The sequence below is a fragment of the Pelobates fuscus genome, chromosome 10, assembly GCF_036172605.1.
Source record: "Pelobates fuscus isolate aPelFus1 chromosome 10, aPelFus1.pri, whole genome shotgun sequence".
Lineage (NCBI taxonomy): Eukaryota > Metazoa > Chordata > Amphibia > Anura > Pelobatidae > Pelobates > Pelobates fuscus.
In genome coordinates, this window is record NC_086326.1 from 66,232,714 (window position 1) to 66,256,783 (window position 24,070).

General features: G+C 42.4%; 1 protein-coding gene across 1 annotated transcript in view; it reads left to right on the plus strand.

The window, feature by feature from the left end:
• FAS (Fas cell surface death receptor) overlaps window positions 1-24,070 on the plus strand; it is a 70,002-nt gene that overhangs the window by 38,420 nt on the left and 7,512 nt on the right. The window contains exons 3-10 of the mRNA XM_063433831.1: window positions 2,777-2,914; window positions 3,571-3,688; window positions 5,201-5,256; window positions 10,911-10,988; window positions 11,100-11,119; window positions 15,175-15,210; window positions 21,545-21,554; window positions 21,793-21,911. Of these exons, the coding sequence (XP_063289901.1) occupies window positions 2,777-2,914; window positions 3,571-3,688; window positions 5,201-5,256; window positions 10,911-10,988; window positions 11,100-11,119; window positions 15,175-15,210; window positions 21,545-21,554; window positions 21,793-21,911 (575 nt within the window). The remainder of the gene's footprint in view (window positions 1-2,776; window positions 2,915-3,570; window positions 3,689-5,200; window positions 5,257-10,910; window positions 10,989-11,099; window positions 11,120-15,174; window positions 15,211-21,544; window positions 21,555-21,792; window positions 21,912-24,070) is intronic.

The following is a 24,070-nucleotide window of genomic DNA, read 5'->3' on the forward strand; positions in this document are numbered from 1 at the left end:
ACATTAAGTCATCATATTACTGTCACATGTTCATCCTCACCTTGTGGTGTCTGTGAGGATAACTACCTTCCTGGCATTGGTGGAGATGCTGGTCGGCGGTCCTGTGCCGGTGTATCTGGCTCTGGCATGCTGAAAGACGCCGGCCGCTGCGGATCCATACCAATTTGTAGCCCCACGTCCGCCCATGGTATTGACGACGTCAGCGTGCGTGTAATGTCACGCAAAGGATGCGCACGCACGTTCTGGTGTTAAATGCCAGATACAGCCAATCGGGTTTAAGGGAGACTTATTTAAACTCCTTTCTTGCCTTCCCTCATTGCCCTGTCGTGGTTTCCCTTAGTGGTTGTCCGAGAGTGTGTTCCTGAGCGTTTATTTCTGGTTACTGACTTTGGCTTAGATTTGACTTCCCTGTATTCTGGTATCCTTGACTTTTGACTTTCCCTCATAGTTGTGTCTCATTCTGTGTCCCCGACCTCGGCAAGTATTCGGACTATTCTCTGGTATGTTAAGTCCGGCCATTCTAAGGCCCGGTAAGACATTACCTTTTAGTCCTAGGTGTGATACAGTTCTGTGTGCTGGATTATTTGTAATCCTGACATTACGACATGGCCATAGATAATGCAGAACAATTACCCAGACTGATAACTCCATCCAAAACCTCAAGATTAAAGTACTTAGAGGAAATTTCAAAGACTCTCACTAAGAGAAGACGTTTGAGATGGTAAGCTATTGTACTGTGGTTGGTACGTTAGTAAGGCCGACATTTATGTCGATAATGTCCTCTTCCGTAGCACGTACCCTGTCAGTGGTGTTTTGCATGTCAGTGCAAATTCAGTACTGCAAATTCAGCCGCAAGTAACTTATGGAAATCATGCAGTAAGACCTTAAGGTCATGCTTAATCGCGGGGGTCGTGGAGTTTCAATGATCAAGAGAATGGAGAGGAATTAGCTACACGGGAGGATCTTATTAATGTACTCAAGGCAGCTGGGGCCTTAGTCACCAAGAAAACAATTGGTAACACACTACGCTGTGAAGGACTGAAATCCTGCAGCGCCCACAAGGTCCCGCTTCTCAAGGACATGTACAGGCACATGTACAGGCCTGTCTGAAGTTTGCCAATGAACATCTAAATGAGTCAGTGGAGAACTGGGTGAAAGTTTTGTGGTCAGATGAGACCAAAATCGAGCTCTTTGGCATCAACTCAACTCTCATAAAAAAATAAAAAAAATAAGAACTTTTTTCATGAAAAATGTTTTTCCGTTTTTATTAGGAACTTGAAATTAATTTAAATCTAGAGAATAAGAATTTTTCTCCTTATATTGTAGAATGTATCATCTATTGGAAAGTGCTATTAAGTAGGTTTTATGTTAACAAAAGCAAATAGATTATTTTCAATTGATTCATTTTCCCTATTTGCAAGTATGTTTTTTAAGTAAGATGCCAGTCACAAAGATGGCGTCTGAACACAATAAAGTCCGGGTTGAAGGACACAATACGAATCAAACCGGGATGACGTCATTGACGCAAGTCAGGTGGACGGACCCGGAAGTGACATCACAACATGGAAGCGATTTGGACTTTTACCCGCGAAAATTTAAAGCAATGGATGTATTTAAAGAGATTCAATCGGCTTGTATGTTATGCACCTTAGAAGAAGACGGAAGTCGAAACGCGTTGTGCTTTGCATTTTTATATACTATTTGTTTTAAAAGTATTTCTAATAAATTCCTTTATACTTAACCACTTGGTCGTTTGAGCTGTGGTGTGGTGTGACCGGAGAAACACTGGGAGGCGGCTGGAGCTGATCTCACTGGATTGTACAGTATACAGGAGATTTGAGGAGCCTATACAGTCAGAGCCTGCTAAAATAGGCTCTGCATACCGTGAGTGACCCAATACCTAAATTGCTCATATCCATTTCATCATACAGTATTATGCTATGTGCATTTTGTTTGTTTTTTCTAGATTGATTCAGTAGACTGCTGAAGAATCTATTGATATACAGATATAAGTATATTATGTTTGTATAGCACCCCCCTTGTATATTTTCTCTCTTCAACTCTCCGTGTTTGGAGGAGGAGGAATGCTGCCTATGACCCCAAGAACCCTATCCCCACTGTCAAACATGGAGGTGGAAACATAATGCTTTAGGGGTGTTTTTCTGCTAAGGGGACAGGACAACTGCACCGCATCAAAGTGATGATGGACAGGGCCATGTACTGTCAAATCTTGGGTGAAAATGGGTCGTGGATGGGTATTCCAGCATGGCAGTGACCCAAAACACACAGCCAAGGCAACAATGGAGTGGCTCAAAAGAAGCATATTAAGGTCCTGGAGTGGCCTAGTTGTCTCCAGACCTTAATCCCATAGAACATCTGTGGAGGGAGCTGAAGGTTCGAGTTGCCAAACGTCCGCCTCAAAACCTTAATGGCTTGGAGAGGATCTGCAAAGAGGAGTGGGACTAAATCCCTCCTGAGGTGTGTGCAAACCTGGTGGCCAACTACATGAAATGTCTGACCTCTGTGATTGCCAACAAAAGGTTTTGCCACCAAATATGATGTTGACATGCAAATCAATGTATTGATTTATTTTTTTTTTTAAATTCTGTCTCTCACTGTTAAAATACACCTACCATTAAAATCATAAACTGATCATTTCTTTGTCAGTGGCCAAACATTCAAAATCAGCAGGGGATCAAATATTTTTTTCCCTCACTGTACATATTTTCAACTTTTTTTTTTTTTAATATTGGTTTTGCTTTTTTTTTGTTTGTAGGTGAATTTGTAGAACATTATTGTAATGAGGAAAATGGGAAATCAACCTGTAAGCCATGTGTTGAAGGGAAAGAGTATATGGCCCAACCAAGTGGTTATACTGAATGTATAAGGTGTACGACCTGTGATGCTGGTCATGGTAAGTGATGAGTTAAGGAAAAGCTGATTAGTGAGTTTTGTTAAAAATACTAAATCCATCTAAAAACACTATGGTGGGCAACAAGAATCTTTATTGTTACAAAGGTCATCGATGCACCTGTGTGAATCATGATTTTAGCAAACTTCTCATCTCCGAGAACAGGGGTTGGCAACCTTCGGTACGCCAGATGTTGTGAAAAGCAAAGTATTCCACATGGAGTGCCAAATAATGCCTAACCCTGTCCTAGAGAATCACTTAAGTATTAACAACCATAATAGACTCCAAGGAATTTTCAAAGTAGTGTATTACGTCTTTAATCCATCATATTGCATAAAGTAAGGAAGGAGTACCCCTCATCCACCCCAACAGAGAGTCCCTGTTTCTATAGAGTTTTCCTATCACAGCCCAGTTGTTAAATAGGACAGATAGCTATTTATGAATGAATGTTGCGAATAATCTATGTGTATTATCATACAAATCTTGATGAATTTTCAGACAAATCCTGAAGGGTAGGGATAGAGAAAAAGTTCTATCAAACTCTGAGGTTAAACACAGGTGTGTCTGTAAATATTCTGAATAACATTGGGTTGTAGATATGTTTGAATACCAATGAATTATTAGAACATTTGAATTTGTATAATTTCTATTGATTTCAGGTCAGACTGAGAGTTCTCCCTGCACGGTCACACAGAACGCAAAATGCAAATGCCAAGAGAATTTTTTTTGTAATAAAACTCAACATATGTCATGCACAAAGTGTCTGCATTGTACAAAGTAAGTACAACAGTCTTATAGTAGTAAATAAATTAAATAAGATACTGCACAATATAGGTGTTTATGCAGACCTATTGACTGGCAAATTAAAGGCACACCCCTCACCCATAGAGCACGTCATTTTGCTGAATTGCTATATGGCTTTGGAGTATCCCTTTAAAATTTCCATTTCTAAAAGTGCCAAATTCATTGTGAAATTAGCACTCATATTTCAAAATAAAAATGCCTCCCCAGTTGTCAAACAAACAGCTGGGAAGATTCACTTCCTACTGCAGTAAGTAGTAGGCATGTCCTAATATAGCACACCTGCCTTCCAAGCTTGCCCACAAAGAATTTCCCAGAGGTGCAATCGCAGGGTGATCGTCAAGTCAATTCTTGTGGCATCTATCCCCCCCTCCTCTCCTGTAGCTGACCTTCTTGTAGCATGGCCGAAATGCTGCTAGAGGATCTTCTGTATCTTTTACCCAGACTGATAGGAAGCATTGAGAACTTAGAGCGCATCAAGCGCAGCGCCCCACCTATCACACATTTCACATAGAGATTTGTTGAATCTCTATGTATAGCGGTAAAACGACACCGCGCATGTGCTTTGTGTGATTGTGTGCGCATCACAGAGAGGCGACCGTGAGGACATTGAACGTCATTTAAACCACTTTTAGTCTGGTAAGAATCCGGAAACAGTGTCTAGCGGCTGTCTGAGAGACAGGAACTAGAGGTGGGATTATCCCTCTAATCAAAACACAACGGTTTCTCCAAAACGGCAGTGTTTTGACTAACAGGGCTGAGGGGAGAGAGGCAAGGCAACTAGACCACTCCAATTGGCAGAAGTTGTTTGGGTGCCTGGAGTGTCCCTTTAAGAGTCAAACTTAGAAGATAGAGCATAGAGCGTAGAGCATTTGAATGATACTCTCTAAATGCCACCTAACGTGATGCAGAAGGCTAAAATTCTGTTGGAAATAAGCTGTAGCTGCTCTTTATGTCAATGGTAATCACCCCAATACCCTGTCTGGAAAATTGGTGTGTCAGCCTGGCATGAAGCAAACCAGGCCTACAATCTCCCGGACGTTCCTCTAGACTGCAAACTGCACAGAAGCTAGTGCATCTAATGTCTAGATTACCATTTAAATGGAGGGAGAACAAACACAATAAAATATGATACAAGAGAATACTGAGAACAGGCAATTTGAATAGCTTGCCCTTCAGTGGATCTCCGCTCAGTTGGCAAGCTGGTTTTAGCTCATGCACCTTATTTTAGATAGATTGATACCTAGATATCCCCTGTTGTGAACAGGACTTAAGCCAACTCGCACCTAAACACCAGGATGTCCAATAGCATCCTAAGCACATTGAAGCCCACAATTGTTTAGGACAACATGAAAACTCCTAAGGATGCTTAAGGTTTACGCAACACACTCTACCTCTGTGTATTTATGTTTATCTAGTAGTTACTGGCATTTATATATATATACAATCTCAGGACATGTTATTGACTACAACACATTTATTTTATAGATGCGAGCATGGCGATGCTGAAGCATGTACACAAGAAAAAGACACTATATGTAAAGGTAACCACATAAATCTGACTAATTGTTAAAACTGATGCAAGAAATTTGCACTTTGTTCTAATGGGGATAAAAGTTAAGTCTTGGCCCTTTGTTAAGATGTTGAATAATAATAATAATAACAAAGTATTACTAAGTAAGTATTCTACTAATGATGCATTAGCCCACTGAGCTATCTAACACAGGTAAAGAACAGTGAGAACAAGCAATAATTAATTGTCCCTCAATTAGGTTATGACGCAAACCAGTTTTAGGGTACAAATTCCATTTATATAACCTGTACCCAAAGGCATTCTTAATGTATTTGTCCACTCCTAGCACAGATGAATCACTAAAAAGGCTTGGCTCCTGAATAGTTTTCCCATGGACAGGGGAGGGCTGGCAGCCTTAGGCCTGGGGGGCAAAACCAGTCAAGTGGCCCATTGCGCCACCAAATCAGTTCACCATCCATGCCCACCTTTTTCTGGTTTTATAACGGATATTGATGTTATGCTAATCAGTAGCTCTTTGCCATACCCGCTCCTTCACGGCTCTGACTTTCAATGTTGTCAGAGCAGAGAATCTCTGAGCCTGTGCTCTGACTCACTAACTGAGCGCCGGAACCACGAGGGAGAGGATATGATCTGACTGCACCTACTGCTTGTGCGCACCAGTGGACCACCAGCGAATCGTTTAAATTAAATATGCTGGTGTACCCAACTTGTGAGCTGTGTTGGCCGCCGGGCGCCTCTGTTGTCATGGCACCCTGCGTGACCGCACAGCTTGCCCACCCCAACGGCTGGCCCTGCTGACACACACTGATGTTACTACTTAGACATCCCTCAATATTAATACAGAGATGAGCGTAAACACCAATAAACTGTGGAAACAGAGCTGATCCCCCCAAATTTATAAAGGTATGCTTAGAGGATTTATTCAAGATTAAATCATGCCTCCTTCACTCTCCCCCATGCGCTGCTCTGTAGGCTGGGAGGAAGTGAAGAGTAATCACAGTCTCCCAGCACAACGCCACCTGTGGCTGCATGGGGAACAGCTGTTTAATGTAAGGCTTGCAGGACGGCCATCTGCCGCAGAACCTCTTTGTTTCCGTCTCTGCAAAGGGCTCCAGGCATTGCTTGTTGTGAGTGTGAGCCACTGTAAATTAGGGGCAGAGAGCAGAGGGCACTTGCACTGCGGTCAAGACGGGTCTGGGCAGGAGGAGAGTGCAGTGCAATCAGTGAACTCCCCTCCTGTGGGTCAACAGTAGACTGGTGCACCAGCCCAGGATCAGAGCCGGTGCAATGATTTTTGCCGCCCTAGACAAAATATAAATTTGCCGCCCCCCCCCCATGTGACATCACAATGCCCCACCCATATGATCTGCCATATGAACTAACGCCAGTGCTGCACACAGTGTGTGTTTACATTAAAAAGCCTGCAGGGACCAGCTATAGACACCAGAACCACTTCATTAAGCTATAGTGTCCCTTTAATGTGAGGTAAATTATAGATTAGTGTCACTAATAATATACTAGATTGCCTACTTACAATTAGATGAGGATGATGATGGGCTGCAGTTAGGCTCCACTGGTCTGGTGTAGAACAGGACCTCTGGAGGCTGTTTGCAACTGTGGTCACAAAATTCAACGTTCTGGGAGAATTGGAAGCAGCTCCATTTTTTGGGGGCCTCTTACACAGCTCAAGGTCTGGGCCCCAGTGCCTGACGGTGAGTATGCCCATAAGGCCCACTCATAAGTCCACTTATATGTTCCACCCACCCATGAGCTCGCTCACAGGGAGTGGAGTGTGTAGGGGATGTGTTATGTGTTATCTAATATGTGTGCTTATGGTATGTAGTGTATAGGGATACCAGTTTGTGCAGGTGATGCAGTGTGTTTGTGTGTAAAGGAAGCAGTGTGTATTTGTGTATAAGGGATGTATTATGTGTTTCTGTTTGTGTGTGAGGGATGCATTGTGTGAATCTGTGTTTCTATGCATAAGGGATGCAAGGTGTGTGTCTGTATGTGTGTGCATTGAGTGTAAGAGATGCATTGTGTTTCTGTGTGTATGTAAGAAAAACAGTGTGTGTGTTTGCATGTGTGTGTAAGGGTTTGCATTGTATGTTTCTGTGTATGTGTGCAAATGATGCATTGTCTTTGTGTGTAAGGGTTGCATTGTGTGTGTGTGTAATGGATGCATTGTGTGTTTCTCTGTGTGTAAGGGAAGCATGTTCAGTTTCTGTGTATGTATAGGGATGCATTGTGTGTTTCTGTGTATGTATAGGGATGCATTGTGTGTTTCTGTGTATGTATAGGGGTGCTTGTGTGTTTCTGTGTATGTATAGGGATGCATTGTGTGTGTGTGTGTGTGTGTGTGTGTGTGTGTGTGCGTAGTGTTAAAGAGCTCCATGTCTTGCCCCCTGTCCTATAGAGCTGTCCCTTCTGTCCCTTAGAGCTCTCCCCTGCCCCTTAGTGGTCTCTCCTCTCCCCCACCCTCCCCTAGCGGTCTCTTCTCACACTCACCCACCCTCCCTGTGCTCTTCTCATCCCCCCTCCACCCTCCCTGTGTTCTTCTCACTCCTCCCTCTGTGTGTTCTCACCCCCCCATGTGTTCTTCTTACCCCCCCTCCTCCCTGTGTTCTTCTTACTCCCCCCTTGTTCTTCTTACCCCCTTCTTATTACTCCCCCCTTCTTCTTACCCCCCTTCTTCTTCTTAACCCTCCTACTTCTTCTTACCCCCTCTTCTTCTTCTTACCCCCCTTCTTCTTCTTACCCCCTTCTTCTTCTTACCCCCCTTCTTCTTCTTACTCCCCCTCTTCTTCTTACTCTCCCTTCTTCTTCTTACCCCCCTCTTCTTCTTACCCCCTTCTTCTAATTACTCCCCACTCTTGTTCTTACTCCCCCTCTTCTTACTCCCCCCTCCCCTCTTCTTACTCCCCCCTTCTTCTTACTCTCCCCCCCTCTTCTTACTCTCCCCCTCCCCTCTTCTTACTCTCCCCCCTCCCCTCTTCTTACTCTCCCCCCTCCCCTCTTCTTACTCTCCCCCCTCCCCTCTTCTTACTCTCCCCCTCCCCTCTTCTTACTCTCCCCCCTCCCCTCTTCTTACTCTCCCCCTCCCCTCTTCTTACTCTCCCCCTCCCCTCTTTTTACTCTCCCCCTTCCCTCTTTTTACTCTCCCCCTTCCCTCTTTTTACTCTCCCCCCCTCTTTTCACTCTCCCCCCTCCCCTCTTTTTACTCTCCCCCCTTCCCCTCTTTTTACTCTCCCCCCTTCCCCTCTTTTTACTCTCCCCCCCTTCCCCTATTTTTACTCTCCCCCCCCTTCCCCTATTTTTACTCTCCCCCCCTTCCCCTATTTTTACTCTCCCCCCCCTTCCCCTATTTTTACTCTCCCCCCCTTCCCCTATTTTTACTCTCCCCCCCTTCCCCTATTTTTACTCTCCACCCCCTTCCCCTCTTTTTACTCTCCACCCCTTCCCCTCTTTTTACTCTCCACCCCCTTCCCCTCTTTTTACTCTCCACCCCCTTCCCCTCTTCTTACTCTCTCCCCCCCCTTCTTCTTACCCCCTCCCCTGTAGGTGGCCGAGCTGCACTCCAGTCCGCGGTCCCGGCCGGAGTGATAGGAAAGTGCTCAGTGTGCACCTTCCTGTCAGTCCGGCCAGGTACAGGAAACAGAAACTCCTGTTCCGCGCGGAACAGGAGTTTCTGTTTCCTGTACCCGGCCGGACTGACAGGAAGTGCACACTCAGTGTGCACCTTCCCATCACTCCGGCCGGGACCGCGGACCGGAGTGCAGCTCGGCCACCTACAGGGGAGGGGACTGAGGGAAAAGCAGCTGCAGCCGTCTGAGCGCTCTTTACAGAGCGCTCGGCGGCTGCAGCATTTAAAGGGCCGGCCCGCCGCGGCCGTTCCTAAAATATTTTCGGGCGGCCTGGGGGGCAATTGCCTCCCTGCCCCCCGGCCCAGCCCGCCCCTGCCCATGGATACCATTTGGATGAGCCTACCTGGTGCATGTATGAGACTTGGACATGTTGAACAAAATTTAATTTCAGGAAATTTTTTTGGGCTGAACTGAACAATCCCGCTGTGTACAAGTCTAGTGAAAAATTATTAATCTGTACTTAAAGAGAAACTCCAGTGCCAGGAAAACGATCCGTTTTCCTGGCACTGGAGGGTCCCTCTCCCTCCCACCCCCCAATACCCAGTTACTGAAGGGGTGAAAACCCCTTCAGTCACTTACCTGAGGCAGCGACGATGTCCCTCGCCGCTGTCTCCTCCTCCGTGATGCTCTTCCTACTGTCTCTGTCGGCCGGTGGGCGAGACTGATCCCGCCCACCGGCCGAGGAGACCTAATGCGCATGCGCGGCAATGCCGCTCATGCGCATTACGTCTCCCCATAGGAAAGCATTAAAAATGCTTTCCTATGGGGATTTGAGCAACGCTGGAGGTCCTCACACAGTGAGTTAACCCTGCAAGGTAATTATTGCAGTTTATAAAAAACTGCAATAATTACACTTGCAGGATTAGGAGTAGTGGGAGTTGGCACCCAGACCACTCCAATGAGCAGAAGTGGTCTGGGTACCTGGAGTGTCCCTTTAAGTATGCCTTCGGGTACAGGTTATATAAATGGAATGTGTGCCCTAAAACTTGTTTGCGTCCTAACTTAATTGAGGGGCAATTAATTATTGCTTGTTCTCATTGTTCTTTGCCTGCGTAGGAGCTTCCAATAGCTCTCCTGACCTAAATCCTACCATGCAGGGCTGATTGCTCTTAGCTTATGAGCTAAACCCTGCACCACCAAGCTTAACTCTGAGAGCTTCCGAATGTCCATAGGAAGTAGTGGAGGCGGAGATCGGTGTATGGTGAAACCATTCTAAAATGGTTTGATTCCTTACAGTTGGAGGAGGGGAACCAGGGCACTCCTGGCACCATATTCACCACAGTGCACTATAGTGGTTATGGTGCTTGGAGTGTTCCTTTTTTTGTTTTATAATTTATTTCATAGATCTTTCCCTTGGTGTAAAGATACACACATAAATACAACATATGCAAAATACAAGGTGTGTAGGTAACATCAGAAAAATGCCCAAACGTTCATTATGAAGGGCAGCACAGCTGTACATTTATTAGTAGACACACCAAAGCAGTAACAGTTCAAAGCAAAAATATATATACGCTAAAAACCAGACTACATACCAAGAATGTATGAGGACAAACAATCTATAGAGGAGAGACTTGGATACTAAACAAACCTCCCCCAACGTTTCGGTGTACTGCCTTTCTCAAGTGAGGACCCTGTGCACTATCCCAAATCCCTGTGCACATTTCAATAACTGGAGGTTTTTAGTATCACTCAACAAACAAAAAGCAAATGACAAATTAGTGCTCTGATACCAGCTTCATCTGTCACTAAATTCTGAACATACAGTCATTCAACCGCACAGGCCATATGCTAGCTTTCCCCCCCCTCATTGTTTTTGTTTACCGTTATAATAAGTCATGTCAGAATACACATTGCTTAACTATATGGGGCTGTTTGATTTCTATTAATAGAAAGACTATTTTGTGAAGTCTTTGTGAACTTTTATCAGATGATGTCATAGTTAGAATGACTTAACATTAATGTATACAATGATGTGCTACTTATATAAATGAATGTTTTATGCATTTCTTCTTCCCAGACAACAGATCACATATCGCTGCAGTAGTAATTTTGTGCATAATTGGAGTTCTCATCACTCTGACATGTGTATATTTATGTGAGTATGGTGTCAATTTATTGTTTTCTAATTAGGGGTTCTTTTTTATTTAAAAATAAAAAATGGAACACATATAATTATGCTTGTTTTTTTCTCTCTCTTTTTTTTTAGGGAAAGATAGAATCTTAATGGTAAGTACAGTAAAGTCTGTATAAGAACATCTAACAAAATAAAAAAAAATAAAAGGTTTAAAAGTAGGTGCTACTATCACCTTGGGTAGACCACCCAACCACACACAAAACATAGTGACTGTAATAGGTTAACAATACTATTGAGAGCACACTTGATAATTATATGTATAAAAATTCATATAATAACCATATAAATTTGCAGTGAAAACACACTCTAAGAGTTTATGTAAAAAACATTACTTTAATGAGAGGGTAGTGGATGCATGGAATAGCCTTCCAGCTGAAGCGGTAGAGGTTAACACAGTAAAGGAGTGGTACAGGCATAAGGCTATCCTAACTTTTAAATAAGGCCAGGGACTAATGAAAGTATTTAGAAAACTGGGCAGACTAGATGGGCCGAATGGTTCTTATCTACCGTCACATTCCATGTTTCTATGTAACACACATGCAATTTTTACCATAAACTTGATATACAACCTAAAATATAAACAGAAAGTAGACCATAGTGTAATCTGTATAAATTGATATGAAGCAAATATATAGGGATGCACCAACATTTTTGGCCGAAAACGGGTAAAATTTGCCGAAATTAAAAATAAAAAAATGTATTTTTAAAAATATTTTTTATTTTTGTAGTGCATAGTTTAACATACATGCTTGCATTAACAATTCGGTTGATTCTATATCACAATGAAAGATAGTAATGATAACATGAAAAGTCAAGAATACTGCACTTGGGACAGGGGGAAGGGAGGGAAGAAGAGCACTATGGGACAGGGGAGGGGGGGAGAGCACTATGGAACATTATCCTCACCTCTGCCCTGACTGCTGCAGCTCCACTCTAAACATACACCTCGAAGAGGACAGGCCCCCAACCGTGGCACACTAAATCAACTAACTTCCTGCAAATATGTTCCCATTGTGCTGAACGCTGCTGGAGGAAGTCTCGCACCCAGTCAGACTTTTTCCATTATAGAGTCACATTGCATTCATACAGCGCAGTCCTCGCCAAACAGTCATACTTTTCCGCTCTCAATAGTTCATGCTCCAGCAATCCCAGGGGTCTCTTTGATACCTCTTCTTCGCCCTGCTGTAGCTACCCCTTAAACTAATCTTACAGCTGATAGATTTGCATGCTACTTTACAAACAAGATTAAACAACTAAGGAAAGAATTCTCCTCACATTGCTCCTCTCTTTCTGAACCACACGTAGATCATGCCTTTCTTACCCTTCAGACTTTCTCCCACGCTACTGAACAAGAGTTGGCTTCACTTCTCCTTTCCTCTTGCCCCACCACTTGCCCACTTGATCCTGTCCCACCTCACCTCATCAGATCTCTCTCCCCTTGTCTTGTGCCTTCCTTAACATATATTTTTAACTGCTATCTCTCTTCTGGCGTTGTCCCTGCTGCCCTTAAACATGCCACTGTAGTACCCATCCTGAAAAGAAATAATATCTTGACCTGCCCTCCCCTTCTAACTATCGTCCCATATCCCTGCTCCCTTTTTCTTCAAAGCTTCTGGAAAGACTTGTCTTTACCCGTCTGGCTGACTTCCTCAATTCCAACCCTCTCCAATCTAGCTTCCGCCCCCTCCACTCTACTGAGACTGCTCTTATCAAAGTTGCTAACAACCTAATCACAGCTAAATCCAAAGGCAACTACTCTATACTAATTCTTCTTGACCTCTCTGCGCCCATTGACACTGTTGATCATGTTCGCCTTCTTCAAACACTCTGTCTCTGTAAACCACTGTGTTCTCATGGTTTTCCTCCTATCTCTCCCAACGCTCATTCAGTGTCTCCTTTTCTAATGATACCTACTCCCTTTGTCCTGTCTCGGTTGGAGTCCCCCAAGGCTCTGTGCTTGGTCCCCTTCTATTTTCTCTTTACACTGCCTCTCTTGGCAAACTCATTACCTCATTTGGATTCCACTACCACCTGTACACTGATGACACCCAGATATATCTCTCCTCCCGGGACCTCTCCCCTGCAACATGTCTCTGCTTATCTTTCTTCTATTTCTGACTGGATGTCCTCCCGCTTTCTGAAACTCAGTCTCTCTAAAACTGAACTTCTTGTCTTCTTCTTCCTAGTACTGATCCTCCTCGTTCTCTCTCCCTTCAAATTAGTGGTACCCACATCAGTCTATCCTTGCAAGCACGCTGTCTTGGCATTATACTTGATTCTGGCCTCACCTTTGAGCCTCACATCCAGTCTGTTACCAAATCCTGTAGATTCCACCTTAAAAACATAGCCGCATCCGCCCTTTTCTTACACAAGATACTACTAAGAACCTTGTCCATGCTCTAGTAATCTCGCGTATGGATTATTGTAACCCTCTCCTAATTGGGCTTCCCAAAAGCCGTATTGCCCCGCTACAGTCTGTAATGAATACTGCCGCCAGACTGATTTTCCTCTGCAGTTGGTCCTCTCACACCTCACCCCTCTGTCATTCCTTACATTGGCTTCCTGTATCCTACAGGAATACATTTAAAGTATTAAACAATTCTAGCCCCTCCTACATCTCTGCACTGATTCATAGGCATGCCCCTTGTTGGTCTCTATGCTCTGCCCATTACCTTCTCCTGTCCGTTGCTCGCACACGTAAAGCCAACTCACGCTTGCAGGACTTCTCACGGGCGGCTCCCTTCCTATGGAATAGCCTACCTACTGCCATCAGACTCTCTCCTAGTCTTCAATCGTTTAAGAAGTGCCTTAAAACCCTTTATCAAAGCTTATGGCCTCCCAGACTAACCTCTACCTCACATACCTGTCTCTTGCTCTCTCCTAAAGGGCAGCACTCTACTCTCTCCTCCAGCTCTGCTTCACTCCCACCCTATTTGATTGATATTTCCTGTCCTAATGTGTTTTACACCCCACCTCCTATAGTCTGTAAGCTCGTTTGAGCAAGGTCCTCTTCAACCTATCGTTCCTGTAAGTTTTCTTGTAATTGTCCTATTTATAGTTAATTCCCCCCTCTCATAATATTGTAAAGTGCTACGGAATCTGTTGGCGCTATATAAATGGTAATAATAATGTGTGTGTGATATTTTACCTTTAAGATCAGGAGGACACAGCTGAAAAAAAGTAAATAAATAAGTTATTCACATTTGCAAAACCCATCTGAGATGCAATTTCATACATCGTGCCTTAGAACTAAGGTTGTTTTTTGCAAAACTAAAAAAAAAAAGAAGTTTTGCAGGACTTCTCACGGGCGGCTCCCTTCCTATGGAATAGCCTGCCTACCACCATCAGACATGGATTCTTCAATCTTTTAAGAAGTGCATTAAAACCTCTTTTCAGGAAGATTTATGACATCCCAGAGTAACATCTACCTTGCTCTCTCCTAAAGGGCAGCACTCTACTCTTCTCCAGCTCTGCTTCACTCCCACCCTTTTTGATTGCTCTCTCCTGTCCTATTGTGTTTTTTACCCCACCTCCTATAGACTGTAAGCTCGTTTGAGCAGGGTCCTCTTTAACCTATCATTCCTGTAAGATTTTTGTAAGTGTCTTATTTATCAGTAAATCCCCCCCTTTTATAATATTGTAAAGTGCTATGGAATCGGTTGGCACTATATAAATGCCAATAATAATACTAATAATCAAGGCATACCATTTGAAAGAGAAGAAAACATGGGGGCTGTATCACGGAGGGTATTTTGAATCGTTTCATCAAAGGTTTCTGCTGAATGTAATAGTATTTTTTTCACACATATATTGAATTGTAAAGTTGAATTTCACAGGCCTTGTGTTCCTATAATATTTAAAAAATTGAGATTTGTATTCTGCTGCATCTCCAGGGTACATCAATACACGGGCACCTTAGTGATTCACTTGTCCCTTAGCTTATTTTCCAGTGATTATTGAAGCAGATCTATCAGTGTCACCATACTGTCCAACATCAAACTTTGACTCTACTTCCTAGTAAATGGCATGTGATTGCTGTGGTATCATGCATTGGGCAGTGTCAGTATTATATTTTTCTTTTGTTTATAAATATAAATCAAATAAATAAATATAATTAAATGTATCTCTTTCTTATATTCATTTACAGATTTGCAGAAATAAATCGAGACAACCAGAGATAAGGGTAAGTTAACTATAATTTCATCTTCATAGTTTTAAGTAGACATAACGTTTCTTGAAATAAGGTGGCTGAGAATGATATCCACTTTAGGATAACATTAAAGGACCACTCTAGTGCCAGGAAAGCATACTCGTTTTCCTGGCACTAGAGTGCCCTGAGGGTGCCCCCACCCTCAGGGACCCCCTCCCGCCCGGCTCTGGAAAGGGGAAAAGGGTTAAAACTTACCTTTTTCCAGCGCTGGGCGGGGAGCTCTCCTCCTCCTCTCCGCCTCCGTTCCTCCCCGTCGGCTGAATGCGCACGCGCGGCAAGAGCTGCGCGCGCATTCAGCCGGTCACATAGGAAAGCATTCATAATGCTTTCCTATGGACGCTTGCGTGCTCTCACTGTGATTTTCACAGTGAGAATCACGCAAGCGCCTCTAGCGGCTGTCAGTGAGACAGCCACTAGAGGATTAGGGGGAAGGCTTCTCTGAAACTGCTATGTTTATAAAAAAATTAGTTAACCCTAGCTGGACCTGGCACCCAGACCACTTCATTAAGCTGAAGTGGTCTGGGTGCCTAGAGTGGTCCTTTAAATATAAAGGAAATAATCCTGAATAATTGATAAAACATAGTAAGAATCTTTAATTAAAAGTCTATAAAATGTTTCAGGTCTCCAAACAGTTAACTGTTTTCGAGATCTATTTTCAAATACTTAAACTATCCAGTATCACAATATTTATTTAAGCAGTTAAGCCTAGCTCTGGAAGCTGTGGGGGTTATCATGGAATACTCTAACAAGATCAGGGGCGTGAAGATGGTAATGATGAGTGTCATCATAACCCTTCCATTGGACTAGGTATTTCAACCATATCTCTTTTGTGTTGATGGTCATATTCCACCTGATTGTCTGGAATCATCAGAGAAGGTTTTAAGAGAGAGAGAAACATAAAACACTGGCTGTATTTTTAAAGTATGTGGGAGTTTAAATTTGAAAGTAACTTTGTTAATCTTGTTTAGTGTAGAGGTAAGGACCTATATAGGTATTAGATTAATTTTTAGAGGGGGTTTGTAATTAGAATTGTTTAGTGGACAGAATTATTTTTTCACCAGCATTATATGTAGGTTTCTCCTGGTGTTAAGATTTGAGTATGTTTTTGTATGAAACTTGTGCTTTATAAAGACGAGCTTTAAGGATTCCTATATTATCTTTGATATTGGCAAGACAGGATTGTAGACAAGGATTAGAGATATCTTCAATTTGAGGGGAAGAAATTTTGGATCATATTTGTAATTGGAGCAAAAATGACTAATTAGAAAGATAACAGGTCTTACCTTCAGATGGAGTATGTCAACTATGAAATCTAGGAATTGACAAGGTAAGCAACATTTGATGCTGCATGCTCCCTGAGTGACCTGGTATGCTCTTGGTACACTGGGAAGCATGCAGCCTCGCCATTGTAGATGTGCTGCCTCTAGGGATGCTGTGTGTTGCGACAGTGCCACATGTCTCCCTCGGAGTGCAGGGACCCTTAGGGGGAGGACCGGAATAACCCCCACAGGTCCAAATGAGTGGGAAATGGGGCATCAGCTCCATTGTGCTTTGAGTCAGCGGGAATTGAGCCGGGAAATCGCCCACCTCTCCATACCACAGCGCCCATCAGGTTTTGTTCTTGATCGGCAACTATCACTATCAGTTTCCTCCCCCCCATTTCAAAACATTTTTAACAGTCATATGCTGTTGATTGACTTTTGAGAAAATAAGAATATTGTCGAAATATATGACTATGTATATGTCAAGAATGTCTCGAAAGACAACATGGATAAAATGCTGGAAAGGAGCAGCGGTATTACAGAGTCCGAATGGCAGTAAGTGTCCATATCGAGTGGGGAAAGTAGTTTTCCATTCATCACCCTTTTAGAATCCTTAATAAATTGTAGGCTCCTTTCAAATCAAGTTTAGTTAAAATAGAGGCTTTTTTTTTAATCCTTTCCAATATTTCAGTGAAGATAGATGAGGGTTATGTTGTTTAATATACAATAATCAGTAAAAGGTTTTATAGATCCATCTTTATTTGGTTAAAAACAAAAAAACAAAAAAAACTAGCTACAGCAGGAAAATTAAATTGACGAAAAAGAATTAAAGTTATATTGTCGAAGGGTTTTCAGTTTGGGTTCCACTATTGAGTAGATATGCCATAGGGTATCTTAGAATAGAATCTTCCACTAAGTTAATCTCACAATTATATGGACGGTTTGGTGGTAAGTGTGAGGCCTGTGTTTCATTAAATACATCAAGCTATTCTTTGTAATTGGATGTGTCTTGGCCACCATCTTAGATGTTCGCCTTTAAGGTACCAAAACTAGAACCCAGACAGATGTGAGCGCATCTGCAGCCCGCTCGTATCAATCTCTAAGCGGTGGGACTGCGGCCATGAGTGCTGCGATCACAGAGGGCGGGCATGTGTGCTCAGAGCGCTCTGGGAGCTGGACACTGGGTGCTGCTTTCACAAGCAGCATAGCGTGCAGCATAGACCGCAAACGGTCTAAGAGTGGAGTAGCCTGGTCGCTTAAATACACGTGCGACTGTATTACTGATAAAAGGAGCGTGGGGCAAGGTTCCGATCCCGGCCGGGTCCCTTGGCCTTACGGCTGTCGGCCTCGGTGGTTTTGTATTTAAATTAATATTCTAAGGTTTTGTACATTTTTCATTGATGAAGCAATTACTTGCCCCTGAATCCAAAACTGCATTACTAGTAAGCGGTACTGAATTAATATGCATTAATAGTGTGGTGAGAGAGGTGAGTAATACGTTTTTTCATCTTACCCATATGAATCTTCCTTGAAATGGAACATCTGGGGAGCAGGTGATTTGAAGAAACACAATATAGACACAAGTCTTCTTCTTACTTTCTGCTCTTCAGATAATGTTCCCTTGAAAGAACCACCTTCCATAGAAAGGAAGATGTTTTTTTGTTATAATAGATGTGGCAGTATACCCTCCCGAAGATGGGTTTCTACCACCTGTGGTCGCTCCTTCCTAATTGTGATAGCTCCAGAGTGCTTTTAGCTGCCAGTGATTATAGGTATTACTGAAGGGGTAACCGCAGTATCACTTAAAGACGAGCCGAGGCTAAGTGAAGGGTGAAGAAGAACTGTTTATTCCCAGCCAAATGGCTCACATTTATACAGAGTCTGGTACAGTAGACACACCCACAACACACCTACAAACACACCCATAAACACACCCACAATATGTCCACAAAATGCATTGTCATCGTGACTCAGCAAAAACAGTAACAAATATGAAAAACCATAAAAACACATATTTCCCACATAGGAACTCCCACAGTCTTTATATCCCTGGATAGCCTGGTTCTGAGTGCCCAATATATCTGAAAATTGCTCAGAGTCATTCCATGAGATATCAGAGGATCATCATCTAAATTGTGTATAATAATCTTCAATATTATTTCTACCTCAAAAGACACTGTGTAATCAGCCATTAGCAGTAGTGATGTCGCGAACATGAAATTTTCCGTTCGCGAACTTCCGCAAATGTTCACGAACGGGCGAACCTGGCGAACCGCCATAGACTTCAATAGGCAGGCGAATTTTAAAACTCACAGGGACTCTTTCTGGCCACAATAGTAATGGAAATGTTGTTTCAAGGGGACTAACACCTGGACTGTGGCATGCCAGAGGGGGATCCATGGCAAAACTCCCATGGAAAATTACATAGTTGATGCAGAGTCTGGTTTTAATCCATAAAGGGCATAAATCACCTAACATTCCTAAATTGTTTGGAATAACGTGTTTTAAAACATAAGGTATGATGTTGTATCGATCAGGTAGTGTAAGGGTTACGCCCGCTTCACAGTGACAGACCAAACTCCCCGTTTAACGCACCGCAAACAACCGCAAACAGTCCATTTGCACAACCGCAAACTCCCCATTTGCACAAGGTTGGATACCAAGCTAGCCATGTCCCGTTCCTTGTCCTCACTGATGTCATTGAAGGTCTCTTCCTCCACCCAGCCACGTACAACACCAAGGGTCCCCGAAAGGTGGCAACAAGCCCCCTGTATTTTTTTTTTTAAATTTACACTACTGTTACACCAGATAATGTATAATGGGGGGATAATGTATAATAAACACAGGTTACTGGCTATGGGATGATAATGTATAATAAACACAGGTTACTGGTTGTGGGGGGATAATGTATAATAAACACAGGTTACTGGCTATGGGATGATAATGTATAATAAACACAGGTTACTGGTTGTGGGGGGATAATGTATAATAAGCACAGGTTACTGGCTATGGGGGGATATTGTATAATAAACACAGGTTACTGGCTATGGGGAGGATAATGTAAAATAAACACAGGTTACTGGCTATGGGATGATAATGTATAATAAACACAGGTTACTGGTTGTGGGGGGATAATGTATAATAAGCACAGGTTACTGGCTATGGGAGGATAATGTATAATAAACACAGGTTACTGGCTATGGGATGATAATGTATAATAAACACAGGTTTCTGGCTATGGGAGGGATAATGTATAATAAACACAGGTTACTGGCTATGGGGGGATAATGTATAATAAACACAGGTTACTGGCTATGGGGAGGATAATGTATAATAAACACAGGTTACTGGCTATGGGAGGATAATGTATAATAAACACAGGTTACTGGCTATGGGGGGATAATGTATAATAAACACAGGTTACTGGCTATGGGGGAGATAATGTATAATAAGCACAGGTTACTGGCTATGGGGGGGTAATGTATAATAAACACAGGTTACTGGCTATGGGAGGATAATGTATAATAAACACATGTTACTGGCTATGGGGGGATAATGTATAATAAACACAGGTTACTGGCTATGGGATGATAATGTATAATAAACACAGGTTACTGGCTATGGGGGAGATAATGTATAATAAGCACAGGTTACTGGCTGTGGGGGGTAATGTATAATAAACACAGGTTACTGGTTATGGGAGGATAATGTATAATAAACACAGGTTACTGGCTATGGGAGGATAATGTATAATAAACACAGGTTACTGGCTATGGGAGGATAATGTATAATAAACACAGGTTACTGGCTATGGGGGGATAATGTATAATAAACACAGGTTACTGGCTATGGGAGGGATAATGTATAATAAACACAGGTTACTGGCTATGGGATGATAATGTATAATAAACACAGGTTACTGGTTGTGGGGGGATAATGTATAATAAGCACAGGTCACTGGCTATGGGGAGGATAATGTAAAATAAACACAGGTTACTGGTTGTGGGGGGGGATAATGTATAATAAACACAGGTTACTGGTTGTGGGGGGATAATGTATAATAAACACAGGTTACTGGCTATGGGGGAGATAATGTATAATAAGCACAGGTTACTGGCTATGGGAGGATAATGTATAATAAACACAGGTTACTGGCTATGCTAGGATAATGTATAATAAACACAGGTTACTGGCTATGGGAGGATAATGTATAATAAACACAGGTTACTGGCTATGGGGGATAATGTATAATAAACACAAGCTACTGGCTATGGGGGATAATGTATAATAAACACAGGTTACTGGCTATGGAGGATAATGTATAATATAAACACACAAAAAAAATAATAATACAAAAAAAAAATGTATGCAGCTTCAGAATTAATCTAAATTGTATGCTGTCTAGGAGGTGGAAGGGTCTGGGAGGGAGGGTCTGCTGGTAATTGGCTGGAATGTGTCTGCTGACTGTGAGGTACAGGGTCAAAGTTTACTCCATGATGACGAATAGGGGGCGGACCAAACATCGCATATGTTCGCCGTCCGTGGCGAACACGCTATGTTCGCCAGGAACTATTCACCAGCGAACCGTTTGGGACATCACTATTTAGCAGTATTTACTTTATTACGGTCTTCGATTAATTTTGATAATTCAGATACAAAACGTTTCAAGAGAGGATAATCAAATTGTTTTCTTTAATCTGCTAAAACGCTCATCTGAATGAGGGAAATTATAGTTTCGACTTTTATATCATCATTTAAAAGAGTACTTGGTTTTAAAGGAAACGGTTTACATTCATTCAATAAAATTCAAAATGTTTTGAATATTTTTGTAGGAATGGAAAGATCTTGATAAGGAATAAATCTGGTTATGTAGATTATTTTGTCTACTGTGTAAATAATTTTAAGGACAGATTTAATTGAGTAGGATCCATATTTAATTTAAAAAGGTAAAGTTTGGCCTGTTAATCTGTTGTGTTTTCTTTTTGCCCTTTTTATTATAAATCTAAATCAAATATAATGCATCTCTTTCTTTAATTTATTCACAGAAATTCACAAGTAAGGAGGATTCAGAATCAAAGGCAAGTTAACAATAATTTTACCTTTACTTTTCTGTAGGCATAACTTTTCCACAGACTTGAAATAAGATGGCGGAAAATTATATCCACCTCAGAACAACAATAAATGTAAAGCAGATAGTACTGAATAATTAAAGGAAGGTGCGTTTCTAGAGGATGTAGTGTAATGGTGAAGGCCACTGGAACAACCCAAACCAGAGTCTCTCTTTTCTGTTCAGAGGTAGAATACGTGGATGAGGAGATGGGGGCAGTGCAAGGGGGATCCTCAAAGTTTGAGCAGAGCCATGAAAGATCCTTGAATTTTGTCAAGTATGAAACAAGACATAAAAACAAAAGGGTAAATATGTAGTGTAATGGGTTGGATACTGGTCAGGAATAAAGAAAATAAGTAAACTTAAAGTATGTAGAGCTTTAAGTAAGTTTGGAATCACAAATCGGAAGGTATTTGTATACAAATCTAAATTCACATTTTTAGAGTAAAAAGATGACTCCAGGTAAATAGCATGAGGGGGTAGATTCCTCACTCTTGGATAAATAGATGGTAGAGATCCTCACCATGATGATAAATGTGAAGCAAAAACAAGTAGGTCTGTGCTCAATCCTCAAAGCACAGGTGGTATGTTCCCCACCAAGGAGTTTGATGTCCAGATGTTAGGAACAGAAGAGGGTGGTCTAGGAGTATATAAGGAGTTTGATGTCCAGATGTCAGAAACATAACAGGGTGGTCCAGGAGTATATAAGAAATACTATATTTATTAGGAGTATATAACAAGTACATGAAACACAGTACAATATAACACCAACGCGTTTCACCACATAAAATGTGCTTAACCCCTTAAGGACACATGCCATGTGTGACATGTCATGATTCCCTTTTATTCCAGAAGATTGGTCCTTAAGGGGTTGATTAAAGTATTACAGGGTCCTGTGTACAAACTGTATAAATAGCAGACCTGAAATTCAAATTTCACGGTCATGTGGAATCATAGTCCTATGACCGTGAAACAATTAGCATAATGGATTGCTAAAAAAAACTGTATAAAACAAGAGAAGATAAAAGCAGGGTCTTACTGTCTTCAAATTTATGAAACATTTGTGTTATTAGAAACAAATATATATGCAGAAAAGCTAGATGTAAGGGATGGGAGGATGGACAATATGGCTCATGTCACTGATCATGCGATGGGCGAGGCCGCTATGTGCACATTAAATAAAATGATATAACCAGGAAAGGTAGAGGGAAGGAAGGGGAAATGCCTGTGACAAACTGCCATTTGCCACTGGGCATTGGAGAGGACTGATCGCTAGCCTCCTGCCCTGCGACTATGGCCCTGGGATGTATTGCCCTTTAAGAACTGAATTTGGGCATAATGGATTTTTGTATGCTGTTCCTGGCCCTTTAAATACTTTGGAGCAGTGTTACAACTTTTAAACTGGCACTTCGAATGCATTTCGAACGCCATTCGACAAATGAACACGTGGCTGCGGCCATTTTAACTAATTCGAATGCGGTCAGCGGTGTGTGCAGCCAAATCTATGGAACTGTTTGCGGCTACCCAATTGCACGAACACCGCTGACCCGTACCTTCTTCGACACCGCGGCTGGAGACTAAGTCCGGTTCGAAGATTCGAATGCTCGTTTGAATAGGACTTAGTCAATTTCTCGGTGTAAAATAGACCGACCGCACAGCCCAAATCCATGGAACTGTTTTGGGCAGGAAAATGTGCTTGCAGTTGGTCACAAAGGACTTCCAGCTAACTCTTTAACCCCTGGATGGAATTGGCTGAATTTTGGACATGTTTGTAAGTAAAGTGTGCTGATTAATAATATGTGACTTTTTTTTATTAATATTGGATGTATAGTTTTGGAGTTATAAAAATGCATAAAAATTTATACGTTTTAGCTTGGAGATAATTGAGTAGATACAGTAAGAAACTCCATTATCTCCCAAGCAGAGGGGAGGGAATCTGTGGGATGTAACCGTTATCTGGTTGGTTAATGCCTAATTGCCTGTGGGCGTCTCCCTTGCAGGGGAGCACTGCATAAAAGCAGAGTACCTGCCATTAAACTTGAGATCTTCTTGACCCTCAATACGTAGCCTTGTCTCGTTATTGGAGGGAACTGCTATATCACACTGGGGATTGCTATGCTCTGCATACTCCCTTGAGCTTTAATCACTTAGCTCTTGTTCCTGATACGCTCTCCTGGAGGAGAGGTCTTCCCCACACGGTCCTGGGAGACAGAAGCTGATTCCAGGGTGGACGGAAGACGGCGCGGCTCCAGTTAAGCTACGGCGGTTGTGGAGTCTGCGGTGGTTGTGGTCCTCGGCACAAGCTAGGAAGCGTCCATCAATGGAAGGTGTCCGTTACAGTGCCTAAACGCTAAAACAAAATCGAGCTGTGGGAGGAGAAAACTAGCTCTCCACATGTAAAACAAAATGGCGCTGCATCAACAAAATGGTGCAAGTGTCAAAGCCACAGTCACATGACTAACTG